This window comes from Felis catus, chromosome C1 (genome assembly GCF_018350175.1).
Source record: "Felis catus isolate Fca126 chromosome C1, F.catus_Fca126_mat1.0, whole genome shotgun sequence".
Lineage (NCBI taxonomy): Eukaryota > Metazoa > Chordata > Mammalia > Carnivora > Felidae > Felis > Felis catus.
This window is the reverse complement of record NC_058375.1, coordinates 80826643-80847424: the sequence shown is the minus strand read 5'-3', so window position 1 is coordinate 80847424 and position 20782 is coordinate 80826643. Positions and strand designations below refer to the sequence as shown.

The 20782-nt window shown below is 40.8% G+C and overlaps 1 protein-coding gene across 2 annotated transcripts in view; it reads left to right on the top strand.

The window, feature by feature from the left end:
• Positions 1 to 8407: 8407 nt before the first annotated feature.
• The window catches only part of ALG14 (ALG14 UDP-N-acetylglucosaminyltransferase subunit), a 107652-nt gene continuing 95277 nt past the window's right edge, over positions 8408 to 20782 (top strand). The window contains exons 1-2 of one of the 2 annotated variants that reach the window (XM_019837480.3): positions 8408 to 8660; positions 14446 to 14597. In XM_019837480.3, coding sequence (XP_019693039.1) covers positions 8522 to 8660; positions 14446 to 14597 — 291 coding nt within the window. In that variant the 5' untranslated portion in view covers positions 8408 to 8521. The remainder of the gene's footprint in view (positions 8661 to 14445; positions 14598 to 20782) is intronic. The other variant, XM_003990347.5, reaches the window with a different exon arrangement.

The following is a 20782-nucleotide window of genomic DNA, read 5'->3' as shown; positions in this document are numbered from 1 at the left end:
GAGAAGAAAACTAATTCGCAAGATTTCAAAGACAAACAGTGTTTAGTACAGAAACAGAGTTGTTTCTGATTTTATTTATAGGTCTAAAACTGGAAATATGGTAACTGAAAGGAGCTATTACTGCTGTGGTTGTCATTAATAAACAGTATGACATGGTGTGATACCATGATTGTCTGGAAATGTATTTTTAAATGAGATTTTAATGTCTAGTTAAATTTGGAAATGATAAGGCATTTTGTGTGTATAGGGCTAGGGCAAGGAATTTATAAAGATATCTGGAAAGATGTATCTGAGATAAGTGAACATAAGGTAAGGCAATAAAATTAGTGTGTCTAGTAATTTCACTGCAAATTTATCTTTTAAAAAAAAATTTTTTTAACGTTTATTTATTTTTGAGACAGAAAGAGACAGAGCATGAACGGGGGAGGGTCAGAGAGAGAGGGAGACACAGAATCTGAAACAGGGTCAAGGCTCTGAGCAGTCAGCACAGAGCCCGATGTGGGGCTCGAACTCACGGACCGCGAGATCATGACCTGAGCCAATGTCGGCCGCTTAACCGACTAAGCCACCCAGGCGCCCCCACTGCAAATTTATCTTAAAAAGGCATGAATCAAGAGTGATTATACACAGAGAGACAGACAGACAGATATATATCTATTTAACCTGGTATCATTTTGGAATGCAGTTGGACAAAAATCTAGAAAACAGAGAAGCAACTCTTTACTGGCATATGAAAGAGCCACTGAAAAAAATTTGTTTTTGGTAGGCTCTAAGCCCGACATGGATCTTGAACTCACAACTCCTAGATCAAGAGTTCAGTTTCACCAACTGAATCTGCCAAGTACCCCTGAAAAAGCCACATTTTAAAAATCCTTTGCCTGCTATTTAGTTCTAATTTTATAAAGGAAAAGTTAGTCATAGTAAATAGCATTATATTTCTATCTTCCTTCCTTTGGTATATATAGCACAACAGCTGGTGTAAATATATGATGAATACTTTTAATGATACTGTAGAAGGGAAGAGTGTGAGCCTTTTGGAATTCTGACTGCCAATTCCTGGCTGTGTGACCCAGAGCGAATGATCTCTCTATACCTTAATGTCTTCATTTGTAAAATGGTATCATTATAATGCCTACCTTGTAGGGTTATTGTGAGAATTAGTTAATTCATGCTCCAAGTGCCTGCATACAGTAAGCACACAATAAATGCCAATTACGTATTAACAATTGCCTTAGCCTTCAACGGTTAGCATTCAAGGAATCCTGGCAAGTGGCTTTATCCAGGAAAGAGTGCAATGTAAACATATATTAGTATATCTCACAAGGACTTGGCTATAATGCAGATCATTTGGGTTGTACGGGGACAATTTCTATCACCTATCCTACCCAACCTTGCAGAACATCTTTAATGGTAAGGCATACTACCATTGGTCCTGGTGTTCACAGTTCTGTCTGTGGCCCACACTAAGAACTCCCTTCCAGCTTTACCCTACCATGTCATGGGCAAACATAATGCTGACCAAAGCGGTCTTTCTGGCTCTTGCAGAAGAGCTTCAGTCTTCTTTATTCCGCACTTTACTACCCTCATTAGGATTGAAGATTGTTGAACTCTGGTGGGAAGGGGCCTACCTGCCAGGGTCCCTAGTGGCCCATACTCCAAGCAGTCCATGAAAGCATGGGTTGGGTGGCTTTTCTCTAGGAGGCCCTGTCAAGAGGTGTGCAGTTCACATAGTCAGGCTCATTGTTAAGTCACTGCTTGGGTATTAACTCTTACTGCCTTACCACTGTACCCCCAGCAAGTTGCACATACTAGGTACTAGTAGAACTGAACTGAAATGAATTGAGAGCCTGCCCTCATCCCTATTTACTTCAATGCCCAGAAGCCTTCCAGATTAACCATTATCATCCTGATTCTTACCTCCACGGTTATTTGTAAATTCCCCCAATCTGAACCAACTCGCATTCCTCACCACCCTTCAAACCCTTTCACCGAATTCTTTGAAACCTCCTAATCTGTAACCTGCAAACCCCTCCTACACCTTCAACTTCTTTCTGAATGACTTCTCCACTTCCCGGCAGAAGATGAAGACTTGCTCTCCCACATTTCCTCAATACGTCTCTCAAATAGAGGCCATTTGTTTCTCACACCTCCACAGAAGGCGGGGAAACTCAATTCACATCACTGCCTCCAAGCCACTGGTCTCCTCCCTTCAAAAGCTCTAGCTCCTCTGAAGTTCTTCTCATGCAGTTGTACTTCCCCAACAGGACAGAGATGGTACATTTGTATAAAGTTGAAGATGATTTAACAAAGGGACTATTTACAGAGGTGTGAATGAGGTAAAGAAAGCACGAGGAATAGTGCAGGGATTCAGGGCTGGTAACAGTGGAACTCTTACCACCCCTTGGCCTGAAGGAACAAGGAAAGGAAGATCTGGGGCCCAGAAGGAGAGAGGTGCGTAGAAGTCATATTGAAGAGCAGAAATCTCCCATTCAGGGACACGGCCTCCCTGCATCAGATCTGCTGAGGCTCTCCATTGGCCAAACCCAACTAGAACCAGACAGCAAGGAAAACTGTTGATTGAATCCATAGGTTTCAGCTCCCATGGCTCTGAGTGGGGTGGAGAAGCGTGAATCTTGAGGGACAAATGGAAGATAATCCAGCTTATACCCAAAGTTCTTTTTGGTTGCTCTCATCTTCCAAACTCTTACTTTTTGAAGACTTGAGCTCATTATCGTCCTCTCCACCCCTTAGTGACTTCAGCATCCATGTGTGTGGCCCCCCCATGTCTTTTTCATCCATTTTTATAGTCATACCCTAAAAACTACTACCAATAATAACACAACAGTGACTTCAAGCATCCCACTCTCTGACCACCACCACTTGTCTCTACAGTTCACTGGCTCTAGTTCTTTCATTGCAATTTTCAACCTTCTTTTGGCTTCCAACCCCCTGACCTCACAGTCTGCCACTATTCCTCCACTCTCCTACCTTTATTCTCCTGTCTTCACTTCCCACTACATGCAGAGAAAGTTCCATGGACCTCACCCCCTTGAGAAGAACCTTATCTCGCTAAAATATTCACCTGCCAAAAATCTAACTTTGGTTAAAGCCAACAATCTGCCTTTTCCAGTAGGGGGAAAAAGACATAAAATTAGGCTGACTGGTTTCTCTCTAAATTTGTTATCACAAGCTTCAAATGGACATTCCAATCTGCCCAGAAATCCTACGCTGATCCTAATGAATATGCCAATTACTTTTCAAGACACTTATTTCATATCTTCTTTCTCCTCAAGCCTCTCATACTCTGTACTCCCATCTCAACACCCTCATCTATTTACCACCAATTCTATAAACCTCTCAGTACCTGCATTATGTCCCTGCAGGATATGACAAGGGTCCCTCCTTCTATCAAAGCCCAACCGCCTCCACTTGTGCTGTACATTCCAACGCTTTTCATCTTTTGAAGAATTTTGTTCCTATTCTCATTCCCTTTCTCTCCTGCATCAACTTTCCTCCACTGGATCATTTTATTTTTTTTTAATCTTTATTTATTTTTGAGAGAGACAGAGATAGAGTGTAAGTGGGGGAGGAACAGAGAGAGAGGGAGACACAGAATCAGCAGCAGGCTCCAGGCTGTCAGCACAAAGCCCAACTCAGGGCTCGAACTCACTCGAACTGTGAGATCATGACCTGAGCCGAAGTCGGATGCTTAACCTACTGAGCCACCCAGGCGCCCCTCCACTGGATCATTTTAAAAAGCAAATGAGTATGTCCAGTAACTCCCATATTAAGAAAATAAGTTTCCTCAATTCCAAATTCTCTTTCATCTCCCATCCAATTTATCCATTACCTTTCAAAGAAAAACTTGAAGTAATTGTCTACAGACGTTGATTTTCTTCATCTTCCATTGACTCTTCTGCCCATTTCCAACTGCTTTCTATAACCACCATTTCATGGAAATGCTACTCCTGTTTAGATCCTCAGTGACTAGCTTGTTTTCAAGTCATTGTGTCCTACCTATGAACAGCATATGACATAGCTGACTGCATTCCCATTCTTTTTTTTTATAAAATTTTTAAAAATTTATTTATTTTTGAGAGACAGGGAGAGACAGAAAACAAGTGGGGGAGGAACAGAGAGAGAAGGAGACACAGAATCCAAAGCAGGCTCCAGGCTCCAAGCTGTCAGCACAGAGCCCAAAGCGGGGCTCAAACGCACAAACCGTGAGATCATGACCTGAGTGAAAGTCAGATGCTTAACCGACTGAGCCACCCAGGTGCCCCTGCATTCCCATTCTTGAATCATTTTCCTCTCTTGGTTTTGTGGACACCATCCTTTCCTGATTTTCCTCTATCTCCCTGGCTTTCCCTTCTCTATCTTCCTTGCTGGCTAAATCTCCTTTATTAGACCTCAAAATGTTGATGACCCCATACTCTTCTCAATCCTGAGCTGTCCAATATAGTAGCACTATCCACATGTGTCTATCTAAAATTAAAATAATTTAAATGAAATAAAATTAAAATCCAGTTCCTCAATTGTACTAACCACATTTCAAGTGCTCAGTAGGTGCATGTAGATAGTGGACAACATGGACGTAAAACCTTTCCATGAAAGCAGAAAGTTCTATTGCACAGGTCTGACCTATACTCCCTCCCTAGGTAATCTCACTCATTCCCATGGCTTTCAGCACCATGTTTATGCTGAGTTCTAAATTTATACCTCTAGCTCTGACCCAAGCTTCAGATTTGTACATGAAACTACCTATTTGACATAACCACTTGGATGTCTAACAGGCTATTCAAAGTAACATCCAAACCAGAACACTTCATTTTCATCCTCTCCTCCCCTTTCTCTACCCACAAAAGGCTCGTTTCTCTTCCTGTCTATTCTTAGCAAATGACACCATCCAACCAGTTTTGAGGTGAAAACTCTAGAAGCCATCTTGATCCCCAATATCTAATCCATCAACAAGTCTTAATGACTCTATCCATAAAATATATCTCAAATCTACCCTCTTCTATTTCCGCTGTCATCTTTCTAATCTAAGTTTCTTGTCTGGGCTATTGTCCTGTCCTATTCATATGAGATCCTCTGTACCTAAATCTGGCACATAGCAGGTTCTGAGTATTCAGTATAATCCTACTGAATAGTGCAAAATAATCCTAACTTTTAAAATATTCATGAATTACAGATATTTGCCAAAGAAACTTAAGAAAATAGAGTTAAGAAGATAATAAAAATCACTTCCCACAGACTTTACTTAAAATTAGTTATGGCTCAAAATTATTATTCATTTTGTCAATTATTAATACATTTTTCGTGCTTTCACAGCATACAATTTACTTTCATCTATCTGTAATTTGCATTGTCAGTGCAACTTACCTGCCCAAGAGAAATTTTAGTTACTGCCTCTTGCCACTAAGCCTTGCCTTTCCTGATTAATCCAGGACAGCTCCTTGACCTTGTGATTATCTATACATTTTGCGCCTGTCACAGCCCAATAGACATTGATTTTGCTCAGGAGTTCCCAACTTTGTTCCTGTCCCTGCCTGCCACCTAGCTCCTCTCTGCATTCCTCAGCTTTCTTGTCAGGAACACTGAACAGTTTGACCCTAGCCTTAATTCAGAATAACTCAACCAATAACTCTAAACAGTGTCTGCTACTCCACCTCCATTCGCTCCGTTTATTGGCAGCCCCTAAATGCTTGATCATCTCCATTCATTCCAGCTGCATGCCAATGTGGTCAAGCTGATATTCCCTACAGATACAGGTAACTACAAAAGTGAGGAGATGGGGTAAAGGAGAATGCATGGGTGTCTTCTGAGACCTGCAGTCTAGTAATTATTAATATGCTTGACATCTACGTTGCCTGTGTCGGGTTACAAAGCCGTCTGGAACACAACAGTCTCACAGCAATCCAAACACTATTATTTGCCTAACCAACAATCATCTCTCCTCTACTCTCTTCCAACTTCTTCTCTCCAAGAGAATGACCATTGTGTTCAGTACCCACCCTCCATCAAATAGCCAGATACAACAGGTAACTGTACGCCATCCTCCACCCAACCCCAGCCAGCTCTGAGGTGTCATTCCTTTTATGAATAATCAAGTGATATAAACACAGCCAGACAGAGTGAAAGAAAGTCTGCTGTGAGGGGTTCCAGAAAAGGTTTCCTCGCCCTTAAAAAAGAGACCCAATGACAAGATAACCTCTTTTTTTTTTTTTTTTGGCTCCAGAGATTTCCCCATCTGGATGTAATTTCTAAGACCTTAACATCTTCTTTTAAGTATGAGGGGAGAGTCTTAGGTTGAAACGCTTGTTGGGAATAGTAGAGTGGGCAGATGAAAGAAAACTATATCCTTTGTAATATACTTAAGTTGTTTTTTATACCGTGCCAGAGGCCCTACCTCTGGACTTTGAACTATGTATTTATAAGCCCAAGGGATTCTGAATTCATCAAAATTTGATGCACTGAATTCTAAGCCCACAATTATTACTAGCTGAGAAATCTTAGGCAAACTAACTTTTTTTTAATGTTTATTTATTAATTTACTTTGAGAGAGAGAAAGCACGAGTTGGGGAAGGGAAGAGAGAGAGGGAGAGAGAGAATCCCAAGAGCACAGAGCCTGATGCAGGTCTCAATCTCAGGAATCATGAGATCATGACCTGAGCCGAAATCAAAAGCAAGACACTTGGCCGACTGAGCCACCCACGTGCCCCAAACTATTTGTTATAGAATCCGCGTCTTTATCTGTAAAGAGGGAAATAATAATCACTTTTTGGTCTTATTGTAAGGATGTAGGGTTAAGACGATTTGATGGAAGACTGAATATTCCGTGCTGTGAGGTCCATTAGCCAGAAAATGATGCTTTCACATCCCTAAATGTTTTCCACACTTGCCTAAGGGAAATTGACACACTGGTTAAATAACCTGATCCCAGGCCTCTCTTAAAAGACTGCATTTTAGAAGATACATTCTAGGGGCACCTGAGCGGCTCAGTTGGTTGAATGTCTGACTTCAGCTCAGATCATGATCTCATGGTTGACGAGTTCAAGCCCCACATGAGGCTCTGTGCTCAGAGTTCAGAGCCTGAAGCCTGCTTCAGATTCTGTGTCTCCCTCTCTCTCTGCCCCTTCTCTGCTCATGCTCCATCTCCCTCTGTCTCAAAAATAACTAAACATTAAAAGACGCATTTTAGGGGTGCCTGAGTGGTTCAGTTGGTTATGCATCTGACTCTTGATTTTGGCTCACGTTATGATTTCATGGTTCCTATGATCGAGTGCCGACAGCACGGAGGCTGCTAAGGATTCTCTCTCTGCCCTTCCCCCATTTGCTCTCGCTCTCAAAATAAGTAAATAAACATTTAAAAAAAATTTTTTCAAAGGGAAGACACATTATAGGCTCTAGGCAAATGTGATAATCGAGCAAGCCTGAGCTTAGCAAAGGAATACACAATGTAACACTCCTATGAAGCAGGAGTTAGGATTTCTGATTTCTAAACCTAGATTTGCCACTATTTCACTTGGGCAGTCTGTTTCATCTTTCAGGACCTGTTTATCTGTACACTTGTCCTATCTAACCTATAGGTCTGTACTGGACTGAAGGCAAATTACACTTGGGGTGAAGGGACTTCTGTAATCTCAGTATTTTTATATTGCTGCCATGTGGATTAAATAGACAACAAAAATGAGCAAAATTGGAGCTGGGGGAGGTTTTGGCTTTGTAGTAACTGAATACTAATTGTAGGACGCTGCCTTCTCTATCCTGCTACCTTGAGCCACTGAGCTTCCACTCCTCTCAGGACCATGGCATAACTGGAGGTGATCACCCTCTGCCACTCTGATCACACTGAGATCTGAGAAAATGCCTAGAAAAAGTTAAATACACGAGTGTTCGGAAAGAGATTCAGATGAGGGCCCTCAATTCAACTTTTTGTACCAAGGTACCTTTTATAGGCAAGCACAGTAATGTCTGCATGTGCAACAGAAACATTTTCCTTGGCAGAGAGAGAGAGAGAGAGAGAGAGAGAGAGAGAGAGAGAGAGAGAGAGGGAGAGAGAGGGAGAGAGCAAGGAAGACAAAAAAAAAAAAAAAGAGGAAGAAGGAAAGGGGAGAGGAGAGAAAAGAGAAGAAAAAAGGCTGTATGTGCTATTGGCTTCAGGTGGAATTCACAGTTAGTGGCGCTGGAACACCTCCTAACTTGGGAGCTCTGGGGCCTTTAGGGCGCACAGGCGGCCTGACTTCGTCACGGGGGGAAATGACACTTCTGCGCTTTACTTGCCGAATTTCACTTTGTGCTTGGACGGCAGCAGCGCAGAATCCGGGAGGCAAGCCATCAAAGTCCTCGGGGCTGGGGCTTCCGCGTCTCGCCCCGAACTCCTCCCAGCGTAGACAAGCCCCGCCCATCAAGAGGGTCGCCACGCCCTGGTTGAGTCTCCACAGCGCCCGTACTTGTTGAACTTTGACCTCTTCTCAGAGGCCGCACGGGTGGGGGCTGTACGCATGTGTCGTTGCTACGCATGGTTAGCGTCCTTATTCTAGCCGCGGCGGGAGCTGCGGTGGCGGTGCTTCTTCTGGCACTGCGGCTGTGGGTAGTGCTCCATTCTCGGGTCCTTGAGCCTCGTCAGTCTCTCAGTCTCTTGGTGGTGGCTGGGTCCGGTAAGTAGTGGGGCGTGGGTCGGTGACTACAAACCCCAGAGTGCACCGCGACGCTCTTCTCTGGTCTCCTTAGCGCTTTTGGAGCATTGCATGCTGCAATTTGTAGTTTCCCTGCGTTACCGGAACCGGTCAGCCCAGCCAGGGCGAAATACTGACTTGCTGACGCGGCCCAGGCATCTTTTAATGACAAATGAGTAACTTACGCTTGTCTATAATTGAGCTTCCCTGTAGCGTATATTTTTCTAACAAATTATTATATTACTATATTATGTATATTGAACGGAGGGGACGCAGCAGCTTTATGATGCCAGCTTGCAATTTTCCTGAGTAGTAAAAGCTGTTTTGCGTTGTTAATCTAGGCATGTTGTGTTTCGTTTAGAAATCACGAATACTGCATGATAAATGAAGCAAAGTGAATTGCCACATTTATAAATACACAAAATCCATGAGGATAGAAACAACTATCTCCTGACCATAGAACAATACACGTTTCAGAATATTGTGTCACAGTATGAACAACAAGCTGTCCTATCGGGTAATACAGTCAAAACAGAGATTACCAGCTCTGTAGGCGTTTACAATTTGAAATGGTCTAGTTCTGACAGAGTCACATATATTGTGTATATTTAGAAATGCTAGGAGATTGCATCCAGATACAATAATAATTTTAGGATGAGCAAATGTTGTAAACTTATGTTCAAGTATAATTCATTACTTTATTCGCTTACTCACGTGAAGATTTAGGAGAGACCAGGTATTATGCTAAACTCTGGAAATAACAGAACTAATACTACTACTTACGGTGGAGTAGTGACTGTGTCCCAAGCAGTGTGAAAGGTGCAAGGGTACGGCAGTGAAGGGAATGGAGATTAGATAAAACTAAAACAAAAAAACAGAATAGGTAATTGCTGTAATCTGGGACGTACAGACTGCTATGGAAGTCTTCAGGAAGGGCACCGCTTTATCTGAATGTGAGACCGGAAAATTCTGGGAAGAAGTGCTGTCTAAACTGAGACTTGAGAGATGACCAGGGAAGGGGAGCTGGGGCTTTGAGGACTGGAAGGGTGTGAAAAGAAGTTGATAGCACTTGCAAGGGCTGGCGGTGGGAGGGCACTGTTGCTTTGAGTTCAACGTGGAGAGGTAAACGAGGCGCAGATCCTTAAGAGCATTGTAAACCATGCTCTATAAAGCTATTAGCACTACTCCACTGCTTCGTTCCATGTAGGGGTTAGGAACACAGGTTCTAGATTGACATAATCCTGGAGTGGAGTCACATCTCTGCCACTTACTGACTTGGTGATCTTGGGCAAATTATTTAACCTCACTGAGCCTTCTGTTTCCACCTTAAAAAATATGGGATGAGAAGAGGTGAAGAGAGGTTAAGTATGGAAGTATTAAAAGGGTTTAGCAAAGTGCTTGGCATATAATAAGCATTTAAAAAAAAATTAGAGAGAGAGAGAGAGCAAGCGTGCATGTCAGGGCAGGGCAGAGGGAGAAAGAGAATCTCAAGCAGCCTCCATGCTCAGCGCAGGGCCCGAGTCAGAGCTCAGTCTCAGGACTGTGAGATCATGACCTGAGCCCAAATCAAGAGTCAGATGCTTAACCGACTGAGCCACCTAGGCACCCCATTTAGTAAATGGTGACTGTTGTTAATCCTGGTAGCAAAGGATCTTTTAAAACACTTTTGAGTGGAGAGTGACCCAATTAAATCTAAGCTTTTACATAGATCATTCAGTCTGCATTGTCAAGGGAATGTTTTGACAAAGATTGAAGTAGGGAGACAAGTAGGAACATTTTGAATAATTCAGATGACAAATGATGACAGCCTAACTAGGGTGATGGGTTTGGGGATGGAGAGAAGTATATGCATTTAAATAAGATTTAGGAGATAAAAAAATCACAGATCTTGTGGTTTGAAAGTAGGAAGTAAGGAAAGGAAAGGTTCAGGAATGATGTCCAGGTGTCTGTCTTGAACAAATGGATGAATGGATGTTACCGCCATTCATTTGACAGTATTAGATTTGGTGGACTGAGAACCAAAATTAAGACTGATAATTACTCTGGCAAATGGTCCTTGTCATTCAAACCATTCAGGGTAGGGAGAGGTCAAGGCCCTCAAAGAATCATCCAAGTCAAAGAAAGACTTATATTCAGATGAACAGTTTAACACTTCATGCCCAAAATGTTGGAGGAGGGGGAAGGCATTTTCAGTGTTTACCTTGACTACCAAAAAAGTAGTCTTTAGATACCATAAAACGATATTAATCAACCACTTACATTCAAAGAACATCAATCGAAATTACTACTTTTCCTTGAAACAACATATGATCTCCAAATTTTAGATTTAATACAAATGCTCATCTACCCATTCATTCGATAATAGGAGTGCCTACTGTTTTCTAAGCACTGGAGATACAGTAGTAATAAAATGAACAGAAGTCCCTGCCGTCATGTCATGGTTGAGCAAGGGTAGGGGGAGACAAAAACAAAAGAAATAAATAGATTTCATATTAAATTATATGGTGATAAATACTAGGGGGTAGGGAGGGGGATTGCATTTTAGAATTGTAAGGGAAAGCCTCCTTGGGGGAATGACAGGATGTCCAACAGCAGGGAGGCCACAGTGGCTGGAGTAGACTTAAAACTGGGTAGAAGCAGATGAGGCCCATAAGGTAACAAATTAAGGGGTTAGATTACAAGATGACTTTTATTCCATGTGAGAAGGGAAGCCACAGGAGGGTTTTGAGCGGAGGTAAATCATTTGATCAACTCTTTCTAATAGGGTCACAGTGGATGCTGTGTTGAGAATAGATGGACGTAGACACTTGAATAGACAAATGGAGCTGGGGGAGCAGACCAGGAAGCTATGGTCATAATCAATGTGAGTAATATGGCTTGGAGCTGGGTAGGAGCAAAGGAGATGGAGAGAAGAGATTGGATTCTGGGTGTATTTTTTTAAATACAATTTATTGTCAAATTGGCTGACATACAACACCCAGTGCTCATCCCAACGAGTGACCTCCTCAATGCCCGTCACTCATTTTCCCCTCTCTCCCACCCCTGTGTCCACCCTCAGTTTGTTCTCTGTATTTCAGAGTCTCTTGTGGTTTGCCTCCCTCCCTCTCTGTAACTATTTTCTCCCCTTCCCTTCCCCCATGGTCTTCTGTTAAGTTTCTTAAGATCCACATATGAGTGAAAACATATGATACCTGTCCTTCTCTGACTTATTTCACTCAGCATAATACCTTCTAGTGTCATCCACATTGCTGCAAATGGCCAGATTTCATTCTTTCTCATTGCCAGGTAGTATTCCATTATATACATAAACCACATCTTCTTTATCCATTCGTCAATTGATGGACATTTGGGCTCTTTCCATAATTTGGCTATTGTTGAAAGTGCTGCTATAAACATTGGAGTACATGTGCCCCTATGCATCAGCACTCCTGTACCCTTTGGGTAAATTCCTAGTAGTGCTATTGCTGGGTCACAGGGTAGATCTATTTTTAATTTTTTTGAGGAACCTCCACACTGTTTTCCAGAGAGGCTTCACCAGTTTGCATTCCCACCAACACTGCAAGAGGGTTCCCGTTTCTCCACATCCTTGCCAGCATCTGTAGTTTCCTGATTTGTTCATTTTAGCCATTCTGACCAGTGTGAGGTGGTATCTCAGTGTGGCTTTGATTTTTATTTCCCTGATGATGAGTAACATTGAGCATTATGTAAGGTAGAACTGAGAAGATTTTGTTCCCAAAGAATATATCTTAATAAAAGAGTAAAATGGAAGACAAGGCCCATCATTGTAACGACTTCAGTTGGTGGCAAGGTTAAATCTTCAAAGAATGTATTCAGTAAGTGTTTCCTTTTAAGAAAAGAAAAGACTGTTAAAGCAGGTATAATGAAGTTTTAATTGCAGTGGAAAATGTGGAAATTATCCTTTTTATCCTTAATTGGTCCAGCTGTGAAAGCAAGTACCTACTTTGCAAACCACCACACTTTCTCAAGGCTAAAAACAAAAATACAAAAATGAGCATAAATCAGATGTGTAAATTACATGCCCCAGACACAAAGATGGGTGACAAGTTACAAAGCTAAAGTATGATTCTAATTCCTGAAACTCACACATAATCTATGCCAATTTTATTTCTACATCTAGTCCCTTCTGCAATGTAGAGAGTAATCCTTCCCTTTCTACTATAATAAAATATGTGTATGGGGAGAAACCACACGCTTAATTTGTTCTCTATGTTCACTGTTCCACTATCGAAAGCACTTTCTTGCAACAGTAGCAGTGGAGGAGAGTTTAGTAGGTGGGGGGAACAGTGTGACCAGAGACAAGGAGGAGATAACAAGATGAATAGAGAGAATGTTAAGGACATCAACCTGGCTGAGGCTGAGAGATTGTGAAATGAAACTAAATGGGTATGATAGGGCTCGTTGAGAAGGAGTTTGATTGCTTTGCTTAAAAATGCTGCATAGTTAATGCGATAGATTGATGTGCTTTTGTGTTTTTTTTTTTCATGAAGGAAACCTCAATGTACACAGTCGATTTTTGAATTCATGGTTTTGAAATTAAAGCATTAAAATGTTGGAGATTGTACAGTTTCAAACTTTGAACCATTGTTTGGTGAAACTGGTAAATATTTGATGGCCTGCAGTGTGCTGAGACTTCTCTTAGGAGCTGGGGTTACAGTGATGAACAAAAGTCTTCCTTAGGAATCCCCGAGCCCTGCGGGTCAGTGCTCATGCCCCCCTGACATTACTTCGCAGCCCAGAAACCTTCAGTGACAGTTTTTCCATTTTTCAACCTACTTTCCTGATCTGCTTTCATTCTCGTCCTTCTCCCCAGTATTTCCCCCATTCCTTGAGCCCACATCTCAGATTTTGCCATCTCATGTCCTAATGATCCCACCCAGTGGCCTCCCTACTGCTCTGTGTCCATTAGCTTCGGCTTCAGCTTTATCAGGGATCTCCCCTACTCTTACAAGGTTGTTTTCATAACCATTTGCTTGCCTCCCCTCTGCCCTCATTTAAATTTTTCATGCTGTCTTGCATCACTCTTTACATGTTTGTGTACATTCTTTCCCCTCGTACCAGGCTTCTTGATAACAGGACTTGTGTCTTCTACTTCTTTGTGCCTCCTTAGCACCTACTGCTAGTGCCAGTTTTATTGTTTTACTTTTATTATCCTCTTCCCCCATATAAAAGTAGTATTTATACAAGGGCATCGATTATTGTTTCCAGATGTTGCTTTTGTCTTTTGAGGAATACATAAAACATAACACTAGTATAGCAGAGCCAAATGGATATGTCCGTTGGGCATTTCTTTCTTCTTTTCAATGTTTATTTCAATTCCAGTTAGTTAACACAGCGTAATATCAGTTTCAGGTGTAAAGTACAATGTACATTCAACACTTCCAGTGCTCATCCAGTGCTCATCACAAGTACACTGCTTAATCCCCATCACCTATTTAATTCATCCCCCCACCTGCCTCCCCTCTAATAACCACATTGTGGCATTTTTAATTTTTAAAAATTGTTTTAAAATTTATTTTTGAAAGAGAGAGAGACACAGAGAGACAGAGTGCAAGCAGGGGAGGGGTAGAGAGAGGGAGAGACACAGATTCTGAAGTAGGCTCCAGGCTCTGAGCTGTCAACACAGAGCCCGATGCGGGGCTGGAACCCATGAACGGGGAGATCATGACCTGAGCCAAACTAACTGAGCCACCCAGGTGCCCCCACATTGTGGGATTTTTAATCTTAGGCCTTTCAATATTTTTTCCAGGTGGGCACACCACTGAGATCCTGAGGCTGCTTGAGCACCTGTCCAATGCTTACTCTCCCAGACATTATATCATTGCTGATACTGATGAAATGAGTGCCCATAAAATAAATTCTTTTGAACGAAATCGAGCTGATAGAGACCCCAGTACCATGGTAAGTGATCATTTCTATTTCTAAGAAAGTTAAAAGTCATATATTGAGTTTAATTATCTCTGGAAACAATCTTGTGGCACCTCAGTGCCCTGCCCTTACAGGGCAGTCAAATGTTTATTGCTGATGAAATGTATTTCCTCTACTACCAAAAGATAAGACTTCCTTTAAAGTGTATCTTCGAGTGGTAGCTTAATTTGTTAAATTCTTTTTTATTCTTGTAAAGGAAGGAAATTATTTTTCAGTTAAGTCCAACTGTGAAAATTGTTTTATTTAAACTTGCATAAGACATCCAGTTGATGTGCTTATTGGCTCTTCACTAAAAGTTCTTTATCAAGGTCCTGCATTTCTCGATGATTTATCTATGACAACTTCTTTGTCTTCAAATTGTCTTTGTATCTGCCTTTACAATTACTTCTGTACCTCTGGCTGCTCGCTTTAGCATTTTAGTGAGAATTTGGGGTAAAAGAACCCAAGTGAAACTGTGCTTTATCATGAAGGAAACTGGAGCTAGTGCTTGTGTAGATTGTCTCCATCCATCCCTCCTCTGGTGCCTTCCCAGCCATGGGGTGGCAGCAGGTGGTTCAGGAGTGGAAGCTGACCCCGCTCAGGCCCCTCAAAGTGTTTCACTGGGCATTTTGGACTTGGGGACCCAGAAAATGGAGACAGTCTTTCTTTGGGGGCAAACTCTGTGAAAGCTAAGACTTGGGAGCTGCTGGCAGTCATGTTTTCATGTGGTGGGTAAAGACAGACTACAGTTGGAGGAAAGAAGGAAATTAATGCACAGGAAGAATAAAATAAGAAACCAGATGGTGAGTCCTGCCTTTAGTAACTCCAGACGCCCAGCTGCATCTGCATGGGAAAATCAGGATCCACTAATATCACCCCTCTCTCACTCTCCCTCAAATCCCTCTCTCACCTCCCCACCCCACTCCACTCCATTCCCAGGCCTTTTAAACTCCAGTTGAGTATTAGTCACTTGTAAACATGATCCCTAACTAAAACACTATGGAAATGTGTTCTTGGAGAGTCCATGTCAAACAACATTAGAATCTGCCTGCTGTGAATTGAGCCCTAACAAAACGTATGGTATGTTTTTGCTATGTGGGAGATGAGCCAAATGCTTCATTTCTGTTTTAGGCATCAATGCTGTATTTGTTTCTTGTGGTCTGCTGTAACAGAGTACCACGTTCTGAGTGTTCAGGCTACAAGTCTGCAGTCAAGGAGTCTGCTGGGCCGTGTTCTCTCTGAAGGGGACAGAATCTTCCTCACTTCTCATGGTTGCCAGCAGTCCTTGGTGTTCCTTGGCTTGTAGCAGCATCATTTTAATCTCTGCCTCCATTGTCATAGGGCCATTTCTGTGTCTCTGTCTTCACATTCCCTTCTCATAAAGACACCAGTCATTGGATGTATGGCCCACCCTAATTCGCTATGACCTCATCTTAACTTGATCCATCTACAAGACCTGTTTCCAAATAAGGTCACGTTGACAGATCCCAGCTGGACAGGAATTTGAGGGGGGACACTACTCATCCCTGTGTGCTAGTTATTGACCCTCTTAATAATGTGTGAGACAGATAACGAGATCCTTATTTCACAAATGAGAAAAGTGAGACCGAGAAGTAGAAGTAAGGTCCTGCCTAATACGTGTCACTTACCTAAATGTGTCTTCTCTGAAACTTTTTCTTCATAGGCCTCTTTTGTGTACTCTTTTCCAATCCAAAAAACTAAGTTAGAAAAGAATGCTTCAGGGTTTATTCGCGGCATCAGAGACTTAAAAATGTCATTGAATCATGGTGTATGTTAGAATTGGTAGAGAATTTGGAGAATATGATGGTGATTTTTTGCACAAGAGGAATATAGTATTATATTACAGCAGTGATAAAGTTTACTTAAAAATATAAAATTTAAAAAATTACAAATTGTTTTTTTCAATATAAGGAACAGGTAGCTTTTTACCCAATTATTAGTGTATATATTATTTTCTTCTTTCTAAAGTTGCATCCAATCGGAGGCTCCAGTTTTGATTTAGTATATATACTGAATATTTCCCTCCAGGTCCATCAGCATATGGATTGTTTATTTGCTGAATTTCATGGTTTAATGAAACATTGGGAACGTTATTGTAGACACTTTAGAGCCCAATAAGTTGGGTGTCATTCACTTTATTTTATTTATTTTTTAATTTAAGTCTAGTTGACACACAGTGTTACGTTAGTTTCAGGTGTAAACATAGTGATTTGATAACTCTATGTTATGCTGTGCTCACCACAAGTATAGCTGCCATCTGTCACCATGCAAAACTGTCACAGTACCACTGACTCTATTCCCTATGCTGCGCCTTTCATCCCTGTGACTTACTCATTCCATAACTGGAAGCCTGTACTTCCCATTCTCCTTCATCCATTTTGCCCATTCCCTCGCCCTTTCACCTCTGGCAGCCACCAGTTTGTTCTCTGTTTATATGGGTCTGTTTCTGCTTCGTTTGTTTCTTTTGCTTTTTAGATTCCATTCTAAGTGAAATCGTATGGCACTTGTCTTTCTCTGTCTGACTTATTTTACTTAACATAATATCATCTAGGTCCATACAAGATTTGATTCACCTTAATACAAAAGCCAAAGATTTTGAATTTTTCAAGTGCCATTATTTTTTCTTACTATCAAAGTGGTACCACCACTGTAGGACTAAGCATTTCTGTTAGGCTACCTCCTTCCATCAGTTAATTTACTGCTGGGGCAATGCAAGTCTCCTTAGAAAAGAAATACTATCTCATTCCTAAAAGGTTTTATACTTATGAATCTGAAGCTGGGAAGAGTTTCTGCAAAAATGCAGAGGAGAGCCACTGAGGGTGATAGCATGAACATGCCTGTTGTCCTTTCTGCTGGCCACCCCATGTGCCACACTTAGAAGAGAGGGCAGGTGGAGAGACACCTTCCCACCAAGACTTGATAAGGGGAGGAATCCACTTCCTCTTCTCTTGTTTTCACTACGGATTAAGGGGGGGATGTACCTGCAACCCCCACCTCCCCCACAGACAGCTGTCCATTGTGTATCTTCCATGGGGCTCACAAGACTGGGAAGAGGGAGTCTTGGTGAAGAAATCAGTAGTGATCAATACATTTGCTGGCAGAGCCCTTATTAGCCAAGAATATTGAACAGTCTAGATCTGCACTGTCTGGTACAGTAGTTACGAGTACTGGCTCAGCACCATTTACTGAATGCTCCTTTTTTCACTAATGTGCAGTGCTACCCCTGTTATATCAAGTTGCTGCGTATGTATAGATCTGTGTGTGAGCTTTCTTCTTTGTTAACTGGTTTGTCTGCTGCTAATATCAAGCTCCCATAGTCTTACTCTTCAGGAGTATTTTAGGGGTTCTTTCTTTTTCACATGGGTTTTTGAGTTAGCTTTGGCAAGTTCACAAAGAAACATACTAAAATGTTTGTATGAATTGAATTGAATCCACGCATCAGTTTGAAGAGAACTTAAATCTACGTGATGGTATCTTCCTGTCCCGGGACATCATCCATCTCTCCCATTATTTAGGTTTCCTTTAATGCTTTTCAGTAACATTTTTAATTTTCATCACAAGAGTTTTGCATATTTTTTGTTGTTTTTATTTCTACATACCTTGTATTGTCTCATTATCATTGTAAGTGATATACCTTTTAATGATCTTTCCTGTGTTTCAGTATATAGAAATATAATTGATTGGAGTATAGTGATCTTGTAAGAACCACCTTGCTACACTCTAATTAATTCCAATAATTTGTACACTTTTATGGTATCAAGATATCATATTATGTTAAGTACACTTTTATGTTATCAAAATAATATCATCTGCAAATAGTAACAATTGTGATTCTTTTTTTTTTTTTAATTTTTTTTTTCAACATTTATTTATTTTTGGGACAGAGAGAGACAGAGCATGAACGGGAGAGGGGCAGAGAGAGAGGGAGACACAGAATCGGAAACAGGCTCCAGGCTCCGAGCCATCAGCCCAGAGCCTGATGCGGGGCTCGAACTCACGGGCCGTGAGATCGTGACCTGGCTGAAGTCGGACGCTTAACCGACTGCGCCACCCAGGCGCCCCCAATTGTGATTCTTTCTAATCTTTACACCTTTTCTTTCTTTTTCTCATTTTGTTGTTAGACTCTCCAGAACAATGACTAATAGAAGCAATGTACTGGTCATCCTTATATTCTTTTCTGATTTTAAAAATTTTCCAAGAGTTTAATTTTAAATCATACTTAGTTGATTTTTATCAAATGTCTTTTCTTCGTCTCAAATAATCATATTGTTTTTCCCATTTTATCTGTTTTCATGGGCAGTTACATGGTATAAACTATTGTGGTATTCTTGGAATAAACCCAGTTTGTTCATAGCGAGTTATATTTTAACACATTGCTGGATTTTGTTTACAAATATATTTGTAGGGTTTTTTCATTAATATTCATGAATAGGATTCCCCTGTACTTGTCCTTTCTTGTGCTGTTCCTAAGTATCAAGGTTAAACTAATCTCATTATGTGAGTATACAGCTTTTTGTTCTGTGGAGAAATTTGGGTAAATATCAGTTGCTCTTTCTTTCTTTCTTTTTTTTTTTTTTGAACAGAGTCAATCTTTTATATATTTGCTTATTTTAAGTGAGCAAAGATCTTTTTTTTTCTTTTTAATTTTTTTTTATTTATTTTTGAGACAGAGACAGAGCATGAGTGGGGAAGGGGCAGAGAGAGAGGGAGACACAGAATCCGAAGCAGGCTCCAGGCTCTGAGCTGTCAGCACAGAGCCCGACGCGGGGCTCGAACTCACAGACTATAAGATCGTGACCTGAGCTGAAGTCGGACGCTTAACCAACTGAGCCACCCAGGCGCCCCGAGCAAAGCTCTTTATAGCATTGAACAAAAAAGAAATTCAGTTCTTTACTAGAATGGCACTACAAACTCATTTCTGCATCATAATAATCAAAACGCAGTTGCTTTTTAAATTTTGTAGAACTTGTCTATAAAAATACCTAGCCCTGATGTGTTCTTTTTGTTGTGGTTATAGACTCCTCAGACTTTCTGTTTGTTCTTAAGACAATGTTGCTAAGATATTTTTCTAGGAATATGTCCATTTTTTATGAGTTTACAAATGTGTTAACATAATTATTTTCATAATATTCTCCTGCCACTTTTGTAATCTGTGCTACAGTGTTCACATGGTATATCTTTATCCATCTCTTTATTTTTACTTTTTGATATGTTGTGTTTTAGGTGTGTCTTTTATAAATGACATATAACACTTTTTAAAATTAAAAGACAATGATTTTTGGTTTTGAAGTAGCTTGTTTGGTACCTGTACATTTATTGTGATTATTAATGTATTAAATTTATTTCTACTATTTTATTTGATTCTTTCTACTTACCGAAAGATTTTTGACTCTTTTCATCCTCCCTTCCTATCTTCTGTTTGGGTTAATTAGCTTTCTTTATATTCCCTTTTTTCCTTCCCCTGGAATGGAAATTATTCTATTCTCCCAAGACATTATTCTTAAATGTCTACATAGATACCTAACTCAAAGTCAAAAACTTAATATCTCCATCCTCCTCCTGAAAAACAAGGCTTTTAGAATTAAAACAATTTTTTTTTAATGTTTATTTTTGAGAGAGAGAGAGACAGAGTGTGAGCGGGGGAGTTGCAGAGAGAGAGAGAGAGGGAGACACAGAATCCAAAGCAGGCCCCAGGCTCTGAGCTGTCAGCACAGAGCCTGACGTGGGTCTCGAACTCACAGATAGCAAGATCATGACCTGAGCCGAAATCAGACGCTTAACTGACTGAGGCGCCCCTAGAATGTTTTAAGTGTAAGCACCCCTTCCCATCTTACATACTATTGTTTAGTGTTTTGGTTCTACCTTGTTTTTATACCACCCAAATTACTTATTACTATTATTTTATACAGTCAGTGCTTATTTAGATTTATATAGCATTTTCTTTGCTTATTCTTTCTACGCCTTCCTTTTGGATCAAATGTCTTTTTTCCAGAGTATATCTTTTATTAATTCTTTCATGGAAGGTCTGTTAAGTGATTTATTCTTTCCGTGTTTTTCGTTTTCCTGAGAATATATTTTGGTTTTGATCTTCCTTTGATTGCATACTGCATTTGGAATTCTAGGTTGAATTTTTTTCCTTCATAAATATATATTTAGTA